General features: G+C 46.1%; 1 protein-coding gene and 1 non-coding gene across 5 annotated transcripts; one reads left to right on the forward strand and one right to left on the reverse strand.

The window, feature by feature from the left end:
* The first annotated feature begins 884 nt into the window (after window positions 1-884).
* PGAP4 (post-GPI attachment to proteins GalNAc transferase 4) lies at window positions 885-22,183 on the forward strand. Of its 4 annotated transcripts, none has more exons than XM_055302602.1 (2): window positions 885-1,100; window positions 14,631-22,183. In XM_055302602.1, exon 2 carries the CDS (start codon window positions 14,709-14,711, stop codon window positions 15,918-15,920), a length of 1,212 nt encoding a protein of 403 aa, XP_055158577.1. In that variant the 5' UTR covers window positions 885-1,100; window positions 14,631-14,708; the 3' UTR covers window positions 15,921-22,183. The 4 variants fall into 4 exon arrangements, with proteins under 4 accessions (XP_055158577.1, XP_055158576.1, XP_055158578.1 ...); XM_055302601.1 differs by lacking the exon at window positions 885-1,100 and adding an exon at window positions 1,685-1,878; XM_055302603.1 differs by lacking the exon at window positions 885-1,100 and adding an exon at window positions 14,171-14,236.
* Window positions 3,164-3,266, reverse strand: LOC129495299 (U6 spliceosomal RNA). The gene has a single exon (XR_008661473.1). It is a non-coding gene; the product is annotated as a U6 spliceosomal RNA (small nuclear RNA).
* Window positions 22,184-23,984: the final 1,801 nt, after the last annotated feature.

Genomic DNA, 23,984 nt, shown 5'->3' on the forward strand with positions numbered 1-23,984 from the left:
ATGCATGAAAGCCCTTCATTAGTAATGAGGGCCGCTCTACAGGCATCTCTTTCATGAGTCTCTTCTCCCTTTGCTCAGCTCCCTCTCCCAGATGTTCTGTGCAAAATTTTTAACCTTCTCATGTAAAAGAAGTCTGAAAGTAGGCGGTCTCATTCTTACCTCATCCTCATCTATGGTGCTGGCAGGAAGTCAGAACAATTCTTGGATAAATATCTGCCAAAATGAAGGGTGGGGATGGGTACTGAACCACGGAAGCCACTCCTGGGAGACTGACAGGTAAGTGGAAGGAGCCACAGACCTAACTCCCCTGCCTGGCTGGTGCTCCGGTTAAACCTTTTTTATTTTATTTTTTTTTTTAAGATTTCATTTTATTTATTCATGAGCGGCACAGAGAGAGGCAGAGGCATAGGCAGAGGGAGAAGCTGGCTCCCTCTGGGAGCTGGACGGGGTCTGGATCCCAGGACTCCAGGGACACTGAGCCACCCAGGTGCCCCACCTTTCTGATTTTTTTTTTTTTTTGCATAAATGTCTACATTTCTAGCTTTTGGAATAAGGAAGGGTTTGCACTTGGCAATTAGCTTCTCAACTCTTCCGTCATTTGCAAATTTGCAAATTGGGGATGACGATCTGTACTGTCCAGGGATGAAGCGAGATGCAGAGAGAGGGACGTTCATAGGGCGCCGGGCGCGCGGTTGGGCGCGGCAGGGATGGGGGCGCAGCTGGTGGCGGCTCATCTCGGTGCCGCGCGCACGGCCGATCCGAGCGGCGAGAACCCGCCGGCAGGCCCGCGGCGGCAGCGGAAAGCGCAGAGCCCCAAGCCTCCCCGCGTTTCCATTTCCTCCGCCCGGAGCCTGCGTTTCCCTTTCCGCCCATCAGTGGGCGCCTTCTGCCGTCCTTCCTCCCCTCGAGCCGGGTTTGGGGGCTGCGGCCGCCCGGCAGCTCGCGGGTCACATGGCCTGCCCGAGCGGAGGACCCGGCGCGGCCGCGGCGCCGCGGGAGGAGGCGAGGCCCGGGCCTCGGGGGCGCGCGACGGCTCCTCGGCGGCGGTGAGCCGGGGCGGCCCGCGGCGCGCGGAGGCCGGAGCCGACCGCCCCCGCCGGGTAGGTGTGCGCCGCGCGCCGGCGGCCGCGTCCCTGGCGCATCGGGGCCCGCGGAGGGCCTGCGCCCCCGGCCGTGCGCCCTGGGCGGGCGAGCAGCCCCGAGGCCCGGCCGCTTCCTGCGCGAGGACCGCGGGGACCGCGGGGACCCCGGGGCGGGGGCGGGGGGGCGGGGGGGCGGGGGGGCCGGGGTCGCGGCAGGGATGCGTGCGGCGGCGGCGGCGGCGGCGGCGCCTCTCCAGCCTCCGCCCGCGTCCGCCGCGCCGCGAGGCCGCCCGGAGCGCCAGGTAAGCGGCGTGGGGCTGCAGCGGGCCACCTGGCGGCCCGCGGACGGAGGAAGGGCGACCCGGCGGAGGAAGGCGTCCCTCCCAGCTCCCGGAAAGACCCGCCCGAGGGAGCCGGCGCGGCGATCGCGACCGCCGGCCTCGACCTGCGGCTGGGGAAACTGAGGCCCGAGCGCGGCGGGGACTGGCCAAGGTCAGCTCAGCAGCCGACGCTAGACCCGGGGCCGCGGTCTCCCGCCCGCGTCGTCTGTGGCGCGAGGAGTGGAGGGGACCACCCCCGCCAGCCGCCGCCTCCTCCGGGCCTCCGCGCGCGGGCGCTGCCGGTGCCGCACTGCGCCCGCCCGAGGTGCCAGGGGCCGGGCTCCTGCGGGCTGGGGGTGACCCCGGCTTCGCCCGCAGGCCCCCGGCCGCCCCCGGCCGCCCCCGGCCGCCCCCGGCGGGAGCGCGGAGCGGCTCAGGGATGAGCTCACCCTGCGGCGCATCAGCGAAGCCTGCAGGTGCGTGTGCGTGTGCGTGCACGTGTGTTTCCCCGGGAGGACCGAACCTGGTGGGGGGTGGGGTAGCGTTTTTTCGGGGTGCATTGCTGGGGTGCACTGCGCCAGGTACTCTGGGAGGTGACAGGAGAAAACTCTGTGTGTCCAACACCTAACGCTATTAAGATTATTAGATTTTTTTTTTTTTTTTTTTTTTTGTAAACGGTCAGAGGATGACAAAGCCTTCGGGAACCAGAAAAAAAATGGAAAGGAGAAAATAAAGATCCCTTAAGACTTCATCTGGATTGTTGAGATTTCCTGGATATCTTCTTGAAGTTTTCTCTGCATACGAACATCTAAACCAATAAGGTGGACAAAAATAGCAGACCGATTTAATTTGCAGGTCTGATTACCCAGGGGGAATTAATGCCTTTTCCTCTGTGTACTGGCTTTTTGCATTTGCAGGGCTGAACTGTCTTAATTCTTATGCCCCGCCGCCCTCGGTAGAGTAATTTCTATGCCCAGTGTGAGGCTTGAACTCACAACCCTGAGATCAGCCCTTGCACACTCCATTGTCCGAGCCAGCCGGGCACCCCTCTTCCGCCCCTTTCTCAACTGGAATGTCTTTCTGTTCCTGATTTTTAAGCACTCTGTATATGTTACTCATTAAAGTAGTAATTGTGTCATTTATGATAAGTAGTCTTTCCCAATCTTTTAGATGATTTGTCACTTTTTCTTCTTTGACTATATACAAATTTAACTTTTCCATTTAGTCATTTTTTTAAAAATGGTTTCTGTTTACGGAACTTGATGAGAAGGGGCTTTCCTAAATCTTTAGGCCATTCCTAAAATATATACATTTTCTTCTCTATTTTCTTCAGTTACTTTTAAGCTTTTGTTTGAAATTTTTAATGTGAAATTTATTCTAGCTTAAGTTATAAAGTGGACAGCTAATTTACTTTTCCTGAAGAATTAGCCAGTTGCCATAAAGCTATTAAATCCATTTTTTCACCCCTGATTTAAATTGATTGAGTTATGGTAGATTACATTATTATATGTTTGTATCTGTGTGGATTTTCACATCTGTCTATTTATTAGTGTATTTTGGTGCTGGTGCCATGTTATTTTAATTATTGAAGTCTTAAGGCTTAAGATCTGGTTAGGCAGATTCTATTACTCTGTATTATCATTTTCCTGGCTCTTAGAAAAATACATTTTATTGAAGTATAGTTTACATGCAATAAAACATACCATTTAAATGTATATTTTGATGAATTTTATCGAGTGTAACCACCATCACAGTAAAAAGAAAAAAAAGAAGCATTACGTAAAACTGATGTCATCATTGTGCAGGGGCCATGCTAATCTTTGCTACATCCTCCCAATTTTAGTGTATGTGCCAGCGAAGTTTCCTAGTGGTTTTTATTAGTACTAGTTCCAGAAAATCTTAGAATACTTTGGTCAAGTTAACTATAACTTTTCCCTGCATCACCAAAAGAAATAAACAAAATCTTGTTTGGATTTCTACTGGGTCATGATAACAAGGGTTCTCCGAATATAGGGGCCCTGGCTGTCATGTTCACCATCCCAGTACAAGACTTGGTATTTGTTGAGTGAATGCTTAATAATTATCATAAAAGTAATACATACTCTCGCTACAGAAGTGTTGAAAGCAAAACTGGAAGCCTCCTTCCTCCATACCTCATCTCTTTTTCACTAAATTATATTCCATATTAAAAATAGAATAACCATACTAGGTACATTTTTCTACAATTTGCATTGACATGGTTTGTATTATTTTTCCCTTGGAGACTTAAAATCTGCTCAGTTTGCTGTAACAAATTACCATAGACTGGGTGGTGTGGACAGCAAAACATTTCTTTCTGGAGGCTGAAGGTCTGAGACCCGCGTGCCAGCGTAGCTAAGTTCTGCTGAGGGCCCTCTTCCTGGTGTATGGATGCCACCTTCGCACTGTGTTCTCACTGGCAGGGAGCAGAGAGGTGTGTTCTCTCACCTCTTAGAAGGGTACTGATCCCAGCATGAGAGTTCCACTGCCAACACCTAATGACCTCCCAAAAAAGACCCTATATCCAAATACCATCACGTTGAGGATTAGGGGTGGGTTTTTTTTGTTTGTTTGTTTTTTGTTTGTTTGTTTAAGATTTTATTTATTTATTCATGAGAGACACAGAAAGAGGCAGAGACATAGGCAGCTCCCCCTGAGGGGACCTGATGCAGGACTCAAACCCCAGGATCACAACCTGAGCCAAAGGCAGATGCTCAACCACTGTGCCACCCAGGTGCCTCAAGGGGAGTAGGGTTTTAATACACAAATTTGCGGGGAACACATTCAGCGCATAGCAGAGACCTAACTAAGACTTTTTAAATGCTAGTATATATAAAGCTTTCTCTTCCTTTTTAATGGCTCCTGTCATCCCTTTGTATAATTTATCTAAAATATGTTTCCTGTTGCTGAGCATTTTCTTTCCCTGCTGTTCCACCTTCCTTTTTGCTCTCCTATTCTCTCTCCCCCTCCCTCCTACCTTCCCCCCTCTTTTTCTTTCTCCTTTTTTATATTACAAACAAAATTGCCATGAACATTCCTTGTCCATCTTTGGTAGCAAGTGTTGGCATTTCTGCAGGATAGATTCCTAGAAAGAATTTCTGTGTCAAGGGGGATGCACATAGAAAATTTTTATAGATACTGGTTCAACTTTCCTTCCAAAGGTTGCACCTGTTTATAGGTTTATACGCAAGTGCCCTTTCGTTGAACTGGGCCACTCCCTCTTGAAGTGAATTGAACTGACATTATGTTAAATGTAGAGATTAATTCTGGAGAAAGAAATCTCTATCCTCCTTCATTAGTGAGGCTTTCCAGTTGGGAAAATGTTATGTCTCTCCACTTACTAAAGACTTTTTAAATATCTTTCAGTAGGATTTTATAGTATGTGTATATTATCTGTATATTTAAAGAATTTATACCTAGCTTTTTTAGTTTTTTTTTAACCCCATTTTCATGGGAATCTTTTATCCCATTAATTTGGTTATTGTCTGATTAGGTGTAGCAGTTTGTGCATAATACTATATATTATTTTTGCATATTTTTATTTTATTAATTTTTACATATTAATATTTACATTCATATTCTGAAATCTGTTACCATTTCTAATGATTTTTCAGCTGATTTTCTTGAGTTTCTCATCTCTACAGAGACAGTATTGCATATTGATTGAGAACATGGGTTCTGGAACCAATCCATGGGTTCTGGATTCAACTTTTCCCACCCATTTTTAAAAACTTTATTAGGTGGCTCAATGGTTGAGCGTCTGTCTGCCTTTCACTCAGGTTGTGATCCTGGGGTGCTGGGATTGGGTCCTACGTGGGCACACCACGGGCAGAGGGAGAAGCAGGCTCCATGCAGGAAGCCCGATGCGGGACTCAATCCTAGGTCTCCAGGATCCCGCCCGGGTCCAAAGGTTAAATCCTAAAAATATGTGTTAAAAAGCAAACAATAGCATAGTCTTGAATGCCTGCCTAACTCCACGTGGCTGGATTTTAGGCAAACAAGTCATCTGATCATTGAAGGATCTGATCTCATCCCCCATGGCCCCAGATGGCTGTGCTAGATTGCATTATTGTCTTTCTTCAAGACATATATTTTCTTCAAGACGTATATTTCCCTAAACATTGGCTTCAGGTGGACACATGTCTTTTGTTAAGGAAAATGACATAACTCTGTTCTGTTGAACTTGAGTTATTATGTAACTTGCTCTGGTCAGTGAAGGTGGACATGATGTGTGTCATTTTTGAGCTGTGGCTTTGAGAGCCAGCTTGTTTATAGTCTGCTATCTCTGTTTCTCCTCTGCCACAAAACCAGCAATGTCTAGAAAAGAGGCAGTTCCATCCACCTGGGTCCTGGAGTGCAAATGACAGGGGGAGCAGAGTCTTAACTGATCCATAGTGGACAGGTAACATGGGCAAGAATTAAACATCTTTTCTTATAAACGCCTGAGATGTAGGGGTCATTACTATAGTCTGTTCTGACTCGTACTGTGTATAATGATATGGGGGCCAGATGCCTTGTGAGCATTTTAGAAATGTCCAAGACTCTGAGCAGACTGCCAGAGCCTTTCTTTTTTCCCTGAGGGCTTAGAAATTGTCCTGCTCCTTTTGCTTTCCATTGAACCTTCATTTTCCCCTTCCTCTGCTCTGGAGGAGTAAACCTCCCTGCTCCATTGCTTTGGCTAGTGCATGGTGAGTGGACTTAATCTATGCATGCTTAATTAAGTGAGGCTGTAAATGTATCTTCATGTCTTGACTCTTGTGTACCTGCCATCCACCAAAAGAGCATGCCCGGATGGCTGTTTCTTCTGCAACCTGACCAGGAACAAGAGGTACATGGAACTACCCGATTCTGACCTGGAGTCTGGATCTGAACCCAGCTGAACCACAGCTATCCACCGACCCGTGAGCAAGAATGCATGTCGTTATCATGAGCTCTGAAGGCCTGGGCTGCTCATCACTCCAGCAAAAGCTGTGGAGGCAGGGACCATGTGTCCTCTGAACAGAATCCCATTCCTTCCCTAATGGTCAGGGCACAGCAGTCTCACGCCATATTTTTAAAGATAGGTATTTCTAAGTGTTAATGATTTTGTTGCCTCCAGTAAGGAAATTGCCTGGGATTAAAGGTCTTTATGTCAGCACCAGGTGCTCTCGACGCACCTGCCAGGGGGCAGAGAGAATCAGGAGCCTGGCACGTCAAGGGGAAGTATAAGGACTCCCTAAGCAGTGCAGATTGCTTGGATAGGACTGACATCTCCTTAATTTCTCCTGCCCCACATAAATAACAAAATTGAAGGAAAATCATCATGCTTGCTTGATGAACGGCTTCAAGAAAATCTTCTCCCCTTCTATCCAGCTGGAACATACAGACCTCTTTTGTGCAGAAAATTTGAAGCCACCCCTACAAGCACACCAGGCCCCTTAGCAAGATCCTAGAAAATAAGCCAGGAAGCCACAGGCCTGGGAAGATTTGGTGCTTTCAGGGCCTCCCTGGTCATACCCGGATTTAAGAGTGTGCCCGTTGAGTGTATTCCCCTCCCCCGCTTTCTACACAAACGGTAGCATGCTAGGCATACTTTTCTATGTCTTCTTTCACTGATGATATATCTTAAAATTTTTTCCATGTCTGTATATGAAGAGTTTGCTTTTTTGTTTTTTGTGAGAACACTTAAATTCTACTCTAAGGAGTTTCAGTATTGTATCTTAGTAAAACACAGTATTGTCAACTGTAGTCACCAAGTTACGCATTAGATCCTCTGACCTAATTCATCTTATAACTAAAAGTTTGTGCTCTTTGACCAACCTCTCCCCACTCCCAGACCCCTCCCCTTAGCACCTGGTAACCAACTGTCTATTCTACTTCTATGAGTTTGACTTTTTTTTTTTTTTTTTAGATTCCACATACCACAAATGATACCATGCAGTATTTATCTTTCTCTGCCTTATTCCACTTAGTACAATGCCCCCTGAATTCATCCATGTTGTCAAAAATGGCAGGATTTCCTTCTGTTTTTAAGGCTGAATAATATTCTGTTGCGTAGATATACCACATATTCTTTATGCATTCATTCATCCACCAGTGGATGTTTGGGTTGTTTCCATATCTTGGCTATTGTGAATAATGCTGCAATGCCAGATACCTCTTCAAGATAGTGATTTTGTTTCCTTTGGATATATACCCACATGTGGCATTGCAGGATCATTTGGTAGTTCTATTTTTAATGTCTTGAGGAACCTTCTACCTCCATATGTCCCATAGTGGCTCTATGAGTTTATGTTTTAGCCAGCACTATACAAATGCTTCCTTTTTCCATATCTTTGCTAGCATTTATTTTTTTTTAAGATTTTATTTATTTATTCATGAGAGATACAAAGAGAGAGAGGCAGAGACATAGGCAGAGGGAGACCCGATCCCGGATCTCGGACCCTGGGATAACACCCTGAGCCAAAGGCAGGCACTCAACCACTGAGCCACCCTTTGTAGCATTTGTTATCTCTTGCCTGGTTGATAGTAGACACCTTAATAGGTGTGAGGTGATATTTTATTGTGGTTTTGATTTGTGTTTCCATGATGTTAGTGATGTTGAGCACCTTTTCAAGTACCTTTTGGCCATTTATATGTCTCCTTTGGGAAAACGTCTATTCAGATCCTTCTTTGCCTGTTTTTAAATAAATTGGTTATTATTACTATTATTATTGCTATTGAGTTGTATGCATTCTTTCTTTTTTTTTGGTTGTATGCATTCTTTGTGTATTTTGGATATGAACTCCTTGTCTACTCTGATTTACACATATTTTCTTCCATTTTATAGGTTGCCTTTTCATTTTGTTGATGGTTTCCTTTGCTGTGTGGAAGCTCTTTAGCTTGATGTAGTCTTACATGTTTATTTTTGCTTTTGTTGCCTGTGCTTTTGGTATTAAATACAGAAAAGTCATTGCTAAGACCAGTGTTAAGGAGCTTACCTCCCATGTTTTCTAAATTGCCTTGACTCTTCGAGGTCTTTTGTACTTACATACTAATTGCAGGATTGTTTTTCCTATTTCTGTGGCAAATGCCATGGGAATTGTCATAGTGATTGCGCTGAATCTATAGATCATTTGGGGTCAAATGGACATTTTAACAATATTAATTCTTCTAATTCGTGACCACAGAGTATCTTTCCATTTATTTGTATCATTTTCAGTTCTTTCAACAACGTCTTAAGTTTTTCATGTATAGATCTGTCACCTCCTAGGTTAAATTTATACCTAAGCATTTTATTCTTTTTGAAGCTATTATAAATGGGATTGTTTTCTCAATTTCTCCTTGTTAGTGTATAGATATGCAATTGATTATTGTATGTTGATCTCATATCTTGCACCTTTACTGAATTCAATTGTTGGTTCCCACAGTGTTTTGAGTCATATACCATTGGTGATTAGAGCCAGCTGATCCGGGGGTGCATCCCTCAGGTGTTGCTGCAGAAGCACCAGGCCTGTGTAAAAGCTCCTTCCAGAGAGATACTGGTGACCTGGTTTTATCATTGGAGTGAGCCGGTGGGAGAAGTCCCAATCGGTTCCCCCTGGGTTCTGGGGAGAATCTCAGAAGCTCCTATAAATATATGTGCTAAGTTAGAAGCTAGACCCTTTGGCAGGAACTTGTAAAGTATGCACACAAAACCCTTCCAGGGAAAAACGAGGGGATGGTCATTTTTGCCTGCTCCCTGCATATTGACCCTGGAGTGAGAAGTGGCAAGTGCTCATGGACCCACTAAGAACTGCTTCTTTTTTTGCTATGGTCCTGTTATTCTCATGGATGCAAGCCCCATTGGCATTTAGAGATAGACAGTTTGGCAGCCCATCCTTCAAGTAGGAGTCTTAAAATATAGGGTGCTAGGGATCCCTGGGTGGCTCAGCGGTTGAGTGCCTGCCTTTGGCCCAGGGCGTGATCCTGGAGTTCCAGGATCAAGTCCCACATCAGGCTCCTTGCACAGAGCCTGCTTCTCCCACTGCCTGTGCCTCTGCCTCTCTCTCTCTCTGTCTCTCATGAATAAATAAATAAAATCTTTTAAAAAAATACTTAAAAAAAATCTAGGGTGCTAGATACGGGGTCTAAACCCTTTACTCCTTAGGGAGAAGCTAGGAATGGGAAGTTCCCTTCCCATCATATGGTGCTATATGGTGTGGGGGTGTGGGTGTTTCTGGCTGGAGTGTGTCTCGGCCTTTCTTTCCTACCTTTTCAACATGGGTGTTATCTCATTTTCCCTAGGTGTAGGGGATCCGTAGCTAGTTTCTGGATTTCTCTCAGGGAATTTCTCATGGTATGGCTGTACATTTAATGCGTCCTTGGGAGAAGAGAAGTTCAGGAGCCTTCTCTGTTACCATCTTCTTCTCTTCCAAGTTTGCTTGCTTTTAATGGGTACTTTGTATTCCGTTCTTTGAATGTATCATAATTTATATGACTCATTCTCAATTGATGAGCCCTTGGCAGTGTTTTGCTATTATAAATGATACTGCAAGTCATTTCTCACACATGAGAATATATATCCAAGAAGGAATGTTAGAAATGGAATTGCTGAGTCATTAGTGGTTCTCTTAGATATCCCCAAATCAATTCCTCAGAGGTTGTGCTGATTTATACTCCCACTAGCAAAATATGTGAGTGCCAATTTAGTAGCTCCTGCTTTTGCAGGGGCCAGGGAGAGTGGATTAAAGGATGGGAAAAAGCTATCTATGTGAAGAAGCGGGGAAGGTGAGGGAATAAAATGTTCCAGGGTGTGGGAGTTGTGTGAGCAAAGGCCAGGAGTTGGGTAAGAGTGTAGCGTAGTCACTGTTCTGAAAGATCAGTGGGTCTAGAGCTACCCTGCTAATTGGTGACACGTGGCTCTTGATTACTTGAAACGTGACCAGTCTGAATTGAGATATGCTGTAAAATGTAAAATATACACTGGATTTCAAAGACATCATGTAAAAAAGGAACATAAAATACCTCATTAATAATTTTTCATATTGGTTTCATGTTGAAATAATAGTTCTGATGTATTTATTTTTTTTAAAGATTTTATTTTTTTATTCATGAGAGACACACACAGAGAGAGGGGCAGAGACACAGGCAGAAGGAGAAGCAGGCTCCATGCAGGGAGCCCGACGTGGGACTCCAGGATCATGCCCTGGGCTGAAGGTGGCGCTAAACCACTGGGCCACCGGAGCTGCCCAGTTCTGATGTATTTAAAATGTGTTATTAAACTTAATTTCATCTGTTTCTTTTTACTTTTTTACTGCGACTGCTAGAAAAATTTAAATACCTATGTCGCTCTTGCATTATATTCTTATATTTCTTTGAGAGAATGATAGTCTAGAACAGGGATTGGTGAACTATGGGCTGCTGGCCAAATTTGGCTTACAGCTTGTTTTTATGTGGCTGGAGCACTAAAAATAGTTTTTATATTTTTAAGGAGTTTTTAAAAAGTATAGGTAGAACATGCAACAGAGATAGTATGTTGCATAGCCCTTTACAGAAATAAATTACCAACCTCTAATTTTGAGTAATTTGAGAAAGAGCCAGTAGCACAAGATGACAGCGAAGGGCATAGTCCAGATCATAAAGGGTCTTGTGGACCATGATAAGATTTGGATTTTAGGAGCACCTGGGTGGCTCAGTGGTTGAGTGTCTGCCTTTGGCTCAGGTTGTGATCCCGGGGTCCTGGGATCGAATCCCACATCAGGCTCCCCTCGAGTGGCCTGCTTCTCCCTCTGCCTGTGTCTCTGCCTCTCTCTCTGTGCCTCTCATGAATAAATAAATAAAATGTCAAAAAAAGGAAATTTGGATTTTATTAACAGAGCAATGGGAAGCTAAAGCAGGATTTTAAGCAGGAGAATGATATGACCGGATTTATATTTTAATCACTATGCACACACACGCACACGCGCGCACGCACAAAATCCTTAAACATCCCACCCCTGGGACTTGTCTGGACAAAAGAGCGTCACATTCTTGCTTTACCAGAAACTGTCACTGGAAGAGAGTGTTGAAGGAGTGTGGATAGGGATTTTACACCACACACAGAGCTCTGCACCGTCATCGTAATCACATTGTCATGTTTGTGCTCACTGTGTGCCTGGCACTCTCCCAGCTGCATGCCTTATCCTGTTGACTGTATTTTGCTCCTTCTTCTAAGTGGGTACGGCTCTCCCGGGTGTGCTCTCTCTAGGGAGGACAGGGTGAGCGGGAAGCCATCTGAGGGGCTCCGTTCCTCACCAGGAGTACAAGCTCAACCCCATGTCAGTCCTTGGCTTCCACTAGGAGTGATGGGAAACTGGTGAGGCCAAGGGGATGTGCGTCCACATGATTAACTCCACTGGCCTGAGCAGCTCGCAGGGAGAAGCATCCCGTCTATCGTACTCTGAACGTTCACGAACCAGCAGGCCTGGGGCTGCACACTCTTCAGACGTCTCCCGGCTACTCCCCTCTGCGGGTACTAACCAGATCCTGTACTAAGTACCAGGGTGTCTGTCTCCCCTCGGGGTCCTACAGTACAATGTGCTTCTGATGCTGAAATGAGACTTTCTTGAATGATTGTGTCATCGTCCTATCGAGAGAAGTGAGGTATTCTGCAAAATTCAAGTGGGAGGACAAGAAACTGCTCTACTAAACATGTCCAGGGGCAGCCAGGTGGTTTAGCGCTGCCTTCAGCCTGGGGTGTGATCCCAGGGTCCCAGGATCGAGTCCTGCGTCGGGCTCCCTGCGTGGAGCCTGCTTCTCCCTCTGCCTGTGTCTCTGCCTCTCTCTCTCTCTCTCTCTCTCTCTCATGGATCAATAAGTAAAATCTTTAAAAAAAATGTCCAGAAGTCATTAGTGACTAGACACGGTGGTTTATGTGTTACTCCCCACACAGCCCATTCTAGATCGGGAGGCTCCTGAGGTGAGCAGTGGGACCTCTCTTCTGGGCAGTCATTCAAGACCTCAGGCTCGGGCCATCTGGTGGCTCCACCCTCCAGGTCCACTCCATTGGCAAATGGAGAATGAGAAAGTCGGGAAGGCGCATCTGCTCTCAACCACCCTAGCCCAGGAGTCACAGCTGTCACTTTGCTCATATTTTCCTGGCAAGTCCTAGTCACAGGACCTCACCTGGAAGAAGATGGACTAGGGAATATGGTCTTTCTGTGTACCCAAGAAGGGCGGGACATGGAAATGACAGCCCTGAACGCTATCCCACAACCTTATATGGTACCTGGGTGGGCCTTCCTTCAAGATAACTCACAAGCTAGGCATTTCTTCCAAACGTGTGCACACTTTGTTATGCTTCTGACATAAGAGGTTTATAGGTTTACCTTCTGTTTGCTTAGTTTTGGATTGACACTACTGGTGTTGTACTGGCTTTGTCCTTTTAATCCTGTTTCTTGGGGTGCACCTGAGTGGCTCAGCGGTTGAGCGTTTGCCTTTGGCTCAGGTGGTGATCCCGGAGTCCTGGGATTGAGTCCCTATTTGGGCTCCCCGACGGGAGCCTGCTTCTTGGTTCTCCCTCTGCCTATGTCTCTGCCTCTCTCTCTGTGTGTGTCTCATGAATAAATAAATAAAATCTTTAAATAATATTTTTTAATTCTGTTTCTCGGGATTAGTCTGTTTTCCCTCAGATTATTAGACCTACTTACTCCCGAGGTATTACTTGAGTTTCTATAATGGATACATGTTCTAAAAAGACTTGATTTATTTTAGACAAAGAGAGAGTGTGTGTGCGAATGTGGGGAGGGGCAGAGGGACAGGAAGAAAGAATCTCAAGCAAACTCTGAGCTGAGCATGGAGCCCGATGTGGGGCTCAATCCCACGACCCGAGCTGAAACCAAGAGTGGGACATGCAACTGACTCAGCCACCCAGGCACTCCCTTATGTATACATTTTTTTTCAAGTTTTATTTAAGTCATCTACACCCAACGTGGGGCCCAAACTCAGGATCCTGAGATCAAGAGTCACACATTCCTCTGACTGAGTCAGCCAGGCTCCTCCAGCTGTGGAGAGGTGATGTGACTTGCCACCCACTGAGTGCCTGCATCGGTAGTCACATGTGTGCCTGACCTCCGGCCTGCACTGTGAGCTGTAACGTCATGCAACATCTTTTCTGGACCAGGCTGGGAGCAACTCTCTTCCATCTTCATCTCTGTCTATCCCTCCCTCCCTCTTGGCATAGCCGCTCATGGACTTTTCTTCAGATATTTCCTCCCCTCCCAGAGTCTGGGGCTCAGGAGTTCACTTGCATGTGAGACACACTGGTTCCCATGGTGTGCTATAAAAAATAAAATGGGAGAACAATCAAGATCTAACTAATATGCAGTTTCAAGTATAGTTGCATGAGATTAGAGAAATAAGAATGGAAGATCTTGACAAAGACAAGGATTCATAAATAGTCATTTTCTTGGTTGGGATGTGCAGAAAAGACAATTTTCAGAAATTGCTACGCATAGCCCGTCAACCAGCACTTACTGCACACTCACTTCAGGATTTACTCTAAATGTGTAATTGTGGGCAGCCCAGGTGGCTCAGCGGTTTAGCGCCACCTTCAGCCCAGGGCCTGATCCTGGAGACCCGGGATGGAGTCCCACGTCGGGCTCCCTGCATGGAGCCTGCTTCTCCCTCTGCCTGTGTCTCTGCCATTCTCTCTCTCCTCTCTGTGTAGTCTCATGAATAAATAAACAAAATCTTTAAAAAAAATAAAAAATGTGCAATTGCTTTGTATCAAGTCTTGCTTTTTCTGTCTTAGGAATGCACGTCTATGTAGCTGCTGAATTGAAATAATTATCTTACTGGCTTCCTGGTGACTTTCTGGCACATTGTAAGCCTAACCAGGTATCTGCGGGTATGGCGGCTTGGTTGGGTACCCCAAGATTTCCCTACTCAGAAATAATGACAGGATCCCAGAGATCATTACCAATACAAGCAAAGAATAGTATTCTGGAGGAAATGCTTCTTTTTCTTAATATTTCATTTATTTATTCATGAGACACACACACAGAGAGAGAGACAGAGACACAGGCAGAGGGACTTGATCCAGGACCCCAGGATCGTGACCCGAGCCAAAGGCAGACGCTCAACCACTGAGCCACCCAGGTGCCCCGGAGGAAAGACCTCTAAGTCTGTAGTAGCCACAACCTAGAGTTAGAATCTCTGGTTTGATACGTGCCGAGTTCTGTCCCCGGGGTTTCTTACAGCTTCCTAACATTCTGTACTCCTCTGTCTCTAGGGTTGACTTGTGCCAGTTTGGGGCCTGCATTCCAGGATGGTTTGTTCTCGGGACCAGACCTGACCAGAAGTTGACCTCATGAGCACACCAGCCCTTCCAGCTGCCATGCTCCTCCGGAGGCTGAGGCGGCTCTCCTGGGGCAGCACTGCCATCCAGCTCTTGATCTTAACGGTGGTGACGTTCGGCTTGCTGGCCCCCCTGGCCTGTCACCGCCTTCTGCACTCTTACTTCTATCTGCGCCATTGGCATCTGAACCAAATGAGCCAGGAGTTCCTGCAGCAAAGCCTGAAAGAGGGCGAGGCTGCCCTGCACTACTTTGAGGAGCTGCCCTCTGCCAATGGCTCAGTGCCCATCGTCTGGCAGGCCACGCCCCGCCCCTGGCTGGTTATCACCATCATCACTGTGGACAGGCAGCCTGGCTTCCACTATGTCTTGCAGGTGGTGTCCCAGTTCCACCGGCTTCTTCAGCAGTGCGGTCCCCAGTGCGAGGGGCACCAACTCTTCCTGTGCAACGTGGAACGTAGCGTGAGCCATTTCGATGCCAAGCTGCTGTCCAAGTACGTCCCCGTGGCCAACCGCTATGAGGGCACCGAGGACGACTATGGGGACGACCCTTCGACCAACTCGTTCGAGAAAGAGAAGCAGGACTATGTCTACTGCCTGGAGTCCTCCCTGCAGACCTACAACCCGGACTATGTCCTGATGGTGGAGGACGACGCCGTCCCGGAGGAGCAGATCTTCCCGGTCTTGGAGCACCTCCTGCGGGCGCGCTTCTCCGAGCCGCCGCTCCGAGATGCCCTCTACCTGAAGCTCTATCATCCCGAGAGGCTCCAGCACTACATCAACCCGGAGCCCATGCGGATCCTGGAGTGGGTGGGCGTGGGCATGTTGCTGGGGCCCCTACTCACCTGGCTGTACATGCGGTTTGCCAGCCGCCCGGCCTTCAGCTGGCCCGTGCTGCTCTTCTTCTCCCTGTACAGCATGGGGCTGGTGGAGCTGGTGGGCCGCCACTACTTCCTGGAACTGCGGCGGCTGAGCCCTGCCCTGTACAGCGTGGTTCCCGCCTCCCAGTGCTGCACCCCCGCCATGCTCTTCCCCGCGCCCGCGGCCCGCCGGACCCTCACCTACCTGTCCCAGGTGTACTGCCACAAGGGCTTCGGCAAGGACATGGCGCTCTACTCCCTGCTGAGGGCCAAGGGCGAGCGGGCCTACGTGGTGGAGCCCAACCTCGTGAAGCACATCGGGCTCTTCTCCAGCCTCCGGTACAACTTCCACCCCAGCCTGCTCTAGCGCGCCCAGCAATGCCTTCCCGCGTCGCCTGCCCTCGGCCCTCCCGGCGCGGCGCGTGCTTCCCCCTTTCCCCGGACCTGGCTGCTCGCGGGGCTCTCGTCGTTTCTCGGTTTGTCGTCGTCGTCGTCGTCGTCGTCGGGCACCGGCCGCCGAGGCAGCTGAGGGCCTTGGTGACTGGCGGGAGCGGGTGTCCGCGCCCAGGCGGGTGGGGGGCCTGCCCCTCCACGCAGCCACACTGCCTCGCGCCCTGGGACCCAGCCCCCGAGGGGACAGTTCAGCACCGGTCACCTTCTCCAGCCGTCTTCAGCTCTGCCTTGTCATAGGGCTCGTGACTGCCCAAAGTAGAAGACAGGACCGCTTTAGGATTTTAAGGGTACAGGTTGGTGAGAGGTGGGATCCTTTCCAATCGGTTTCCTTCCCACAGGGCCTGACAGTGGATGCGTGTTTAGAATCGGTGTCCCAGAGGCAGGGCCACGTGGGCAGGCTGCATTCGAGTCCCTGACCTGCGGTAGCAAAAGCCGGTACAAGCCGTTGGCGCACCCGGCGACCCGGAGGCAGGTGATCTCGCTTCTGTTACCTGGCCTTGCTTTTCCACGCAGCTGCGGTGTGCCGACGGTCAGCATTGTCAGTGAGAACCTTAGGGCACAACGCGATCTGGAAGCGGCTTCCAGGTCGTCAAAGTCAAGTCGGCTTATGTTCAGACGTGATTTCACAGCGGATGTTTCCATCATATTCTTGTTCTTTCCAAGTTGGACATTGCACAATGATATAAAGCGGGCGAGCCCTTTACTAATAGCATATCCTTTTCTCTAATTTTGCTGGCTAACCGTTCCCCCTCATTATTTTTTTTTTTTTCCTTCTGGGCATCATGATGTCAGAGAAGCTAAAGCGTAGACTATGAAGTCACAAGGCCTGAATTTTCATTTCGGATCCCTGCCATGCCCTAGTGATGCGAACTTGAGCAAGTCACGAGCACTCAGAGTCTCAGTTTCTTCGCCTGTAAAATGGGGGATGGCGATACCTACTTTTTAGAGCTGCCTTGAGGATTAAATGACAGAATGTATGTAAAACACTTAGCAAGTGCTTAGCTCGTGGAAGGCACTTGGCAAATACGAGTTCTTTTCTCTCTTGTAATAAGTGTGTGACACTCAAATTGTATTTTGGATGAAGATACTAGTGATGCTGTTTCAAAGTGTGCAGTAGGGCATAGGGCTCCCACCCAGGGGGTAGACAGCCTGGACCAAACTGCTCGAATAAAGGCTGACTTGTCGTTGTGATTTGTGAAGGATAATGTAGCTCAGCTTTCAGCTACCGCCACCTCCGATCACGCCAAAAACAATTGTTCGTTCGGACTGGAAATGATCCGAGACTCCTCTTGAGCTTATTCCAAGACTAGCATCTGAAAACTACTCCAAAGTTACGCTTAAATGTCCTTTGATGATACTTATGAGACCAGAGGCCAACAAGTCCCTTTGTGAAGATGGATGTCCACACTGGAGTGCAAGCGTCGACAGTTTGTTTCCATGCCACGTCTTTGTTTGCTTTTTAAATTTCCAGTGAGCTTCCATCTGGAAATCTCCTGGAGAGCACCAAGACGGTACCTGGGAGTTCCAGTTTGCAGATGAACAAACTGAGACCGAGGGAGGTGAAACCGCTTTTCCACAGGCTCGCTCGGCTGGATGGCAGCAGAGCCAGGATGGGAACATTGCTCCCCTGACTCCCAGCTCCTGCACTTTTTTCTTAACCACATTCATTTTTCTCAATATCTGTGTTGTCAAGTTCTCTTTTGTAGAATATGATTGTAACCTGGACTGAAAAATGTCTCTGTAAGCTCCTGTGGTAGAAACTCATTGTCCTATTGGTCTTGGGGAAGAAATAGGTCTGAATGTGTGTCGTGCTGTTCTCTTGAGACATTATGTGTCCCTCAGGAAAGTCCAAAGTGAGCAGAGCTACTGGATGTTGGACCAAGGTGTTCAGATCCCACTCCTCCTTTCATCCTCGTCCGGTAACTGGTTCATCCCATGTTCAGGAACAGAACCACCCCCAGCCTACAACTCATTAGAGTTTGTTGCATTAACGATGGGATCTCCTTGTGAATGTTTTTTGCCCAGCAGCAGGAGCGTCACATCTAAGCCAGCCAGGCAAAAGCTTGGGAATCATTGCTGCTTTATATTTCTGCTTTCTGATTCAGTTGTCTACCGCATGCAGATGTCCCTCCCCTCTGACTCCTCCATGCTGGATGGCTAAAGCCGTCTTTGCCTTGTCAAATTTCTCTACCTGTACACTAAGACACCTTCCCCCTGTAGATCTTAACTAGAGCCTGCTGTCTCTGGACATTTTCTGCAGAGGCAGGCTCAGTTCTTCCGTTTTATCTCCACCCTCTTCTGGATCTCCCTCCCTTTTGTCCCTCATTCCTAGAGCCCAATTTTTGTATGCTGTCCTTAATTAGGACAACTGACAGCTTTACACCAAAGCTGAAGTCTCATTTAATCCTAAGCAGGGGAGCTAGAGGAGAACTAAAGCCCCCTTTCCATCACAAGGGACATAGATTACCAGGAGGGTGAAGGCCTCTAACAGAACCTGCTCACCTTTCAGGGTTTAAATAATCATCAGGCCTAACTAAGAGGAGAATGAGAGAGAATGACAAAAGTCTTCTCAGGATGCCTCAGTGGAACAGGTGCTTTTATTTGAACTAATATTTCTATGCAAATATACCGAGTCAATGTGGCTGGGTATATTGGCATAGACATATTAGTTCAAATAAAAGCACCTGTTCCACTGAGGCATCCTGAGAAGACTTTTGTCATTCTCTCTCATTTCTATGGATGGATTTTTCTAATGTGAATAGTATTGAAACTAGACACACATACACTCACACATACACCATTTTGGAGTTCCAAGGTAGCCATTCACAATTATGGGCTGTTTGCTTTAAAATTCACAACTGGCTTTGTTGTACTTCTTAAGTGGAAACGTTTGAATTGTGCATTCTTTTTTATTGCTGTTTAAAGAAAGAAGAGTGAGAATACAACCGTGCAACTGGAGAATATAAATCGGACTAATGGGATGATAAGATTAATCTAATTTACCTTGGATACACACTCCTTATTTGGTAGAATTTATTTAATTGGTAACTTAAATTGGGTAGAGAGGCATTCTAATTGGAGTTGATTACTGTGGGATTTTTATACATACAACGATACATTGTGAGTTATAGTAATGTGTGATACGAAGTTGGCTAATTTTAAGTCACGTGAACCATTTGGACATTTTTATCCTAATTACAATGAATTTGCTGAGAAAAGCTCATTAACTGGCACTGGTTTTGTTTTTGTTCTTAAGTTGGATTTCATTTGGAAAACCTTTGAGAACTATGTAAAAAATGATTGAAAATGTAATTAAAAAGTACTTAATATATTAGAACTGCAGTGGAAATGTGCTGTGACTTCTAGGTCACTCCAGTACTTGGGTTGTAGCTTTGTTGTGAGTCATCACTTTGTAATGAGTGGGGATTTTTGGCTTAGAACTGAACAGATTTTCTTGATCTTTTCCCTAATGTCCTACACAGATAATGTGTATGAATGAACTGATTCAAAAGAGGCATCTCTATTAATAATTTGGGATAAAAACAGATGAAAAATCCAAATCCAAATGATGAATTTATCCAAAAGAAACAAGGATGTAGGGATGGGGTAGCTTTAAGATGGCGTAAGTATGTAGGGATGGGGTAGCTTTAAGATGTCTGAGAGATGGGAGAGGAAGACAAAGATGTAGAGTGAAGCAAAGGATCTCACCTGTTCCTGTGTGTCTCCAACTCCGTATGTAATAAATTCCTTTTCTTTTCTTTTTTTTTTTTAAGATTTTATTTCTAAGTACTCTCTACACCCAGTATGGAGCTCAAACTTACAACCCCGAGATCTAGAGTCACAGACTCCACTGACTGAGCCAGCCAGGTGCCCCTGTAATAAATTCTTCCTGTGTGCCCCACTGTCGTGAAATCTTTATAGGACCAGCCTATGGAGAATGCATAGGAACTAAACAATGAATAGTCAATGTTCTAGATAAATAATTCATTACTTTGCTAGGACCTGGCTTCCTACTGCATTTATCTTTTAAAAGATTTTATTTATTTATTTGAGAGAGAGAGCTCACAAGCAGGGGGAATCATGACCTGAGCTGAAGGCAGACATTTAGTCGACTGAGCAACCCAGGTGCCCTTCCTACTGTGTTTAGAATAAAAATGAAGCCCCCTAAATTACCTTCCAGGCCAGATCTCATCTGGCCCCTGCAAATTGTCTGACTTCATGTCTTATTATCACTCCCAACCTTGTTTTCCAGCCTCTAACCATACCAGCTTGCTTTTACTTATTTGAACTTGCTGCACTGATTCTTACTGCCAGTCCTTTGCATGGCCATCCTCTCTAACTGGAACACTTTTCCTTTGGCTGAATCTTTCCTATAATTCAGGCCTCAACTTAATTGTAATCCCTCCCAACAAACGTTCCATCCTATCTCAGTCTTCCTCCCTTCCCAACCCCCAGGCCCCTCTGTCACTTGCCCAGTGATTTTCTTCAAAGCTTTTGTCATGACCTGAAATTCTCTTACTATTTTGGGATATTTCCCCCCTCCTTCTCCCTACACAGGATATAAACTTCACAATGTCTGGAATCTTCTTTTTCATTTATCGCTGTATGCCCAGATCTTGGAACAATACCTGATACAAATTAGGAAATGAATGAATAAAAGAGAAAGAAAAGAAAGGGAGGAAAAGAAGGAAAGAAAGGAAAAAAGGCAAGAAAGAAGGAAGGGGAAAAAAGGAAAGGAAGAGGAGACGCGTCTACAGTGGAACCGACTATGGAAAAGAGGAATATCAGTAGAAGAGAGAAGGGACTAGGGAAGAAAATTTAGGAGAGACAGAGCAGGTCCGGATAGTGCGGGTTCGTTATGATGTACAATTCTGACCCCAGTGAAAAGAAGTGTTTTACATGCATTCCAGGCAGGGAGAATGGCAAGTATGAAAAGGACCTTTTTACACCACCGTACAGCTGCTTTTTGGGGTTGTTACGGTTTTATTTCTAGTGTGTGCATTGGGGGTTGTGTGTGTGTGTGTGGGGGGGGGGTGTTCCTGTGTGTTACTGTCAAGCCAAGGCTGGAATTTTACTTTCAGGCTGCAACTGCTGCATCTTCTTGGTGCTGCCAATGGGAATCATCTAGTCATGAACACCACCCGTGGTGAGTCTACAGCCTCTTCGAGGACTGTTAGGCCAAGAGGCTGGAAAGAGAATGACAGAACAATCACCACACTGTACCAGTGAACTCAGGTTATAGGGGTGAGTGGCTCTGGTGGTAGGTGTGGCCTTCGGTAAAACATTATACGATTTAACACAAACCAAGAACAGAGAGGTAAACTTCCCAGCGACTAGATGTGAGGAAGAGGTGACTCTCAGAGGTTCGCTTTTCTGAAACACAAGTTTTAGGTTCTTTTATGTTGTATTAGTATGGCTTTATTTAAATGGGAATTCTCTGCAAAACTCGTACACTGGCAACATTTTAGAAAAGACTGTATGCTACCCCAGTTTGGTTTTATCCAGAAAAAAGATGTAAGCTCTGGCATGGCTGTGACCCAAAGACCTGGTTGCTTGTACAGTCAGTGGCCCATACTTTGGAAACACAAGTGAACTAGTCTGTTTAGATAGATTTCTTCTTAGCACCACGTTTGGGCAATTCCTCTTGTCCTTATCAACCAAACCCTTGCCAGCCCTAATACATCCAGAATCCATAGCCAGCCAGGATTCACCAAATGAAGGTTGGCTTCCATCTAGCTCCTGCAATGAATTTATGATAAAGGAGGCAGGGTTCCTGGAATCTATACGTGGAGTACTCTCCTTCTTTTGCACAAGAAGAGGAAAAACCATCTAAGTTTTAAAAGTTATTAAGAGAAAAGAGTGGTCTGTGTCTATCACATTGACAATCATAGAACATGTGTTATTCTGCAAGGAATTACATCAAGCAAATTAATCACATGTAAATCTAAATATAGTGTTTAATCTTCATCTTAATAAATGCCTCTATCCCATTAGCAATATTCATTCAGATGATTCAAGTTTTCTTATTTTAAAGTGTTTTCCCAGTTTTACTGAGAAATAATTGACATATATCACTGTATAAGTTTAAGGCATACAGCATGCTGGTTTGATTTACATATGTTATGAAATTATTACCACGATAGGTTCAGCTAACATCTATCTTGTCATATAGGCACAATAAAAAGAAAAAAAAAGAAAAAACACCTTTCCTTGTGATGACTTTCTTTTTTACTTTCGTTGAACTATTAACTGAAACACCCCACTCTGCAGAAACACACTCCCATGTTTGAAACAGAAAAAGCTTTGAAGAGATTAGAATCACATCTTTCACTTTGCCAATCGACACCAGGGGAAGAAAACCAGTTTAGCCAAATTCACTTCTGTCACACTTAAACATGAATCCTCACACTAAGGCAGAGACACACATTAAAATTCAGAATTACATCTCATACATCAGGAAGGTGTGTTGCAAATTTTGCAGGTTGGTTTCAATGCGTGATTGAGAGTTGCAGTGTAAGGCTGGATGCGTTTGGCTGCAAATAGAATCCAGTCTCCCAGGGCCTCAAGCAATAATGATATTTGATTTTCTCACCCTAGAAAGCAGTCTGGAGAAGGCAGACTCAGTAGTGCATTGGTGTCATTCAGGATCCAGATTGTCTCCCCTTGTCCACCATCTTTGGCTCATGGCTACTACAGCTTCAAATAGTAAGTCCTCACACGGCTACATTCAAAGAGGGATGAGACTGGGGTATAAAGAAACTTTCTCCTTGTCAAGTTCTGTGTTTCTCTTCCAGGAAGAACAATTTCAGGAAGTCTCCCTGAGACCTCTCCTTTTGTTTCATTGGCCAGATATGGGCCAGATCCTCTCCTTGGATCTGGCCCAGGCAAAGGGAAATAGGATAAGCCCAATCCCAAATCCCTCCCTTGCAGCTTGGATGGGGCCTTATCTTTCTTGACCTCAAGTGCTCTCTACCCACTACCCAAACAGAATGGGGCTTTTGTTAGCCAGAAAGATGGATATGGATAGCTGGTGGGCCAAATGGGAACAGTGACTGCCCTGTTTCTGGAGGAAGTAGTCAAGACTTTTAATATTCTTCCTGCTTCTGCTGTTTCATATGATATTTCAAAATCGAAGCAACATGGAAGTTTATTTTATTTAGATTAGATATATTTAACCATATAACCACAGAGTTATGTCATAGGACCCTTGAAAAAAAGATACCGCTGCAAGATTGTTTTGGGGTGTCAAAAGCTATGAGACACTTAGCTTGTCAGATTCCTAGAGGCCCATAAGACTTCATTTTCTTCCCAATATGATAGGGCATCTATCTGAGCTGCTGAACATGAAACATCATGGAGGGCAGCCCGGGTGGCTCAGCGGTTTAGCGCCACCTTCAGCCCAGGGTGTGATCCTGGAGACCTGGGATCGAGTCCTACGTCAGGCTCCCTGCATGGAGCCTGCTTCTCCCTCTGCCTGTGTCTCTGCCTCTCTCTCTCTCTCTTTCTCTGTGTCTCTCATGAATAAATAAATAAGAAACAATAAGATCATTGCTGCCAGTTTCAAGGAAGTATAAATATTCAAACTCAAATTGGATAAGGGATTGACCAGTTGACAACTGAAGATCATGCTTTCTGCCTATTGTTGTTTTTTTAATATTTTGTTTATTCATGAGAGACAGAAAGAGAGAGGCAGAGACACCCGCAGAAGAAGTAGGTTCCCTGTGGGGAGCCTGATGCGGGACTCAATCCCAGGACCCCGGGATCACTCAACCACTGAACTACCCAGGCGTCCCGCTTTCTACCTATTGTTGAACTGTTCTGAATTATTGACTTGGGGCACACCAAGAGCTCTTTATCTTTTTTTCCAAATTCACAATTTTGGAAAGTAGTCACATAAGTTTTGATGTATAGTATGAACTGTGCTAGAAATTTCTGAAACAAGCAAGTCTTAATATATGTATATTAATGTACAATAATA

This window comes from Nyctereutes procyonoides, unplaced genomic scaffold (assembly GCF_905146905.1).
Source record: "Nyctereutes procyonoides isolate TBG_1078 unplaced genomic scaffold, NYPRO_anot_genome, whole genome shotgun sequence".
Classification (NCBI taxonomy): Eukaryota; Metazoa; Chordata; class Mammalia; order Carnivora; family Canidae; genus Nyctereutes; species Nyctereutes procyonoides.

What these genes read in the sequence shown, in the direction of transcription:
- PGAP4 (XM_055302602.1), top strand. Translation starts at nt 14,709, where the DNA reads ATGAGCACACCAGCCCTTCCAGCTGCCATGCTCCTCCGGAGGCTGAGG.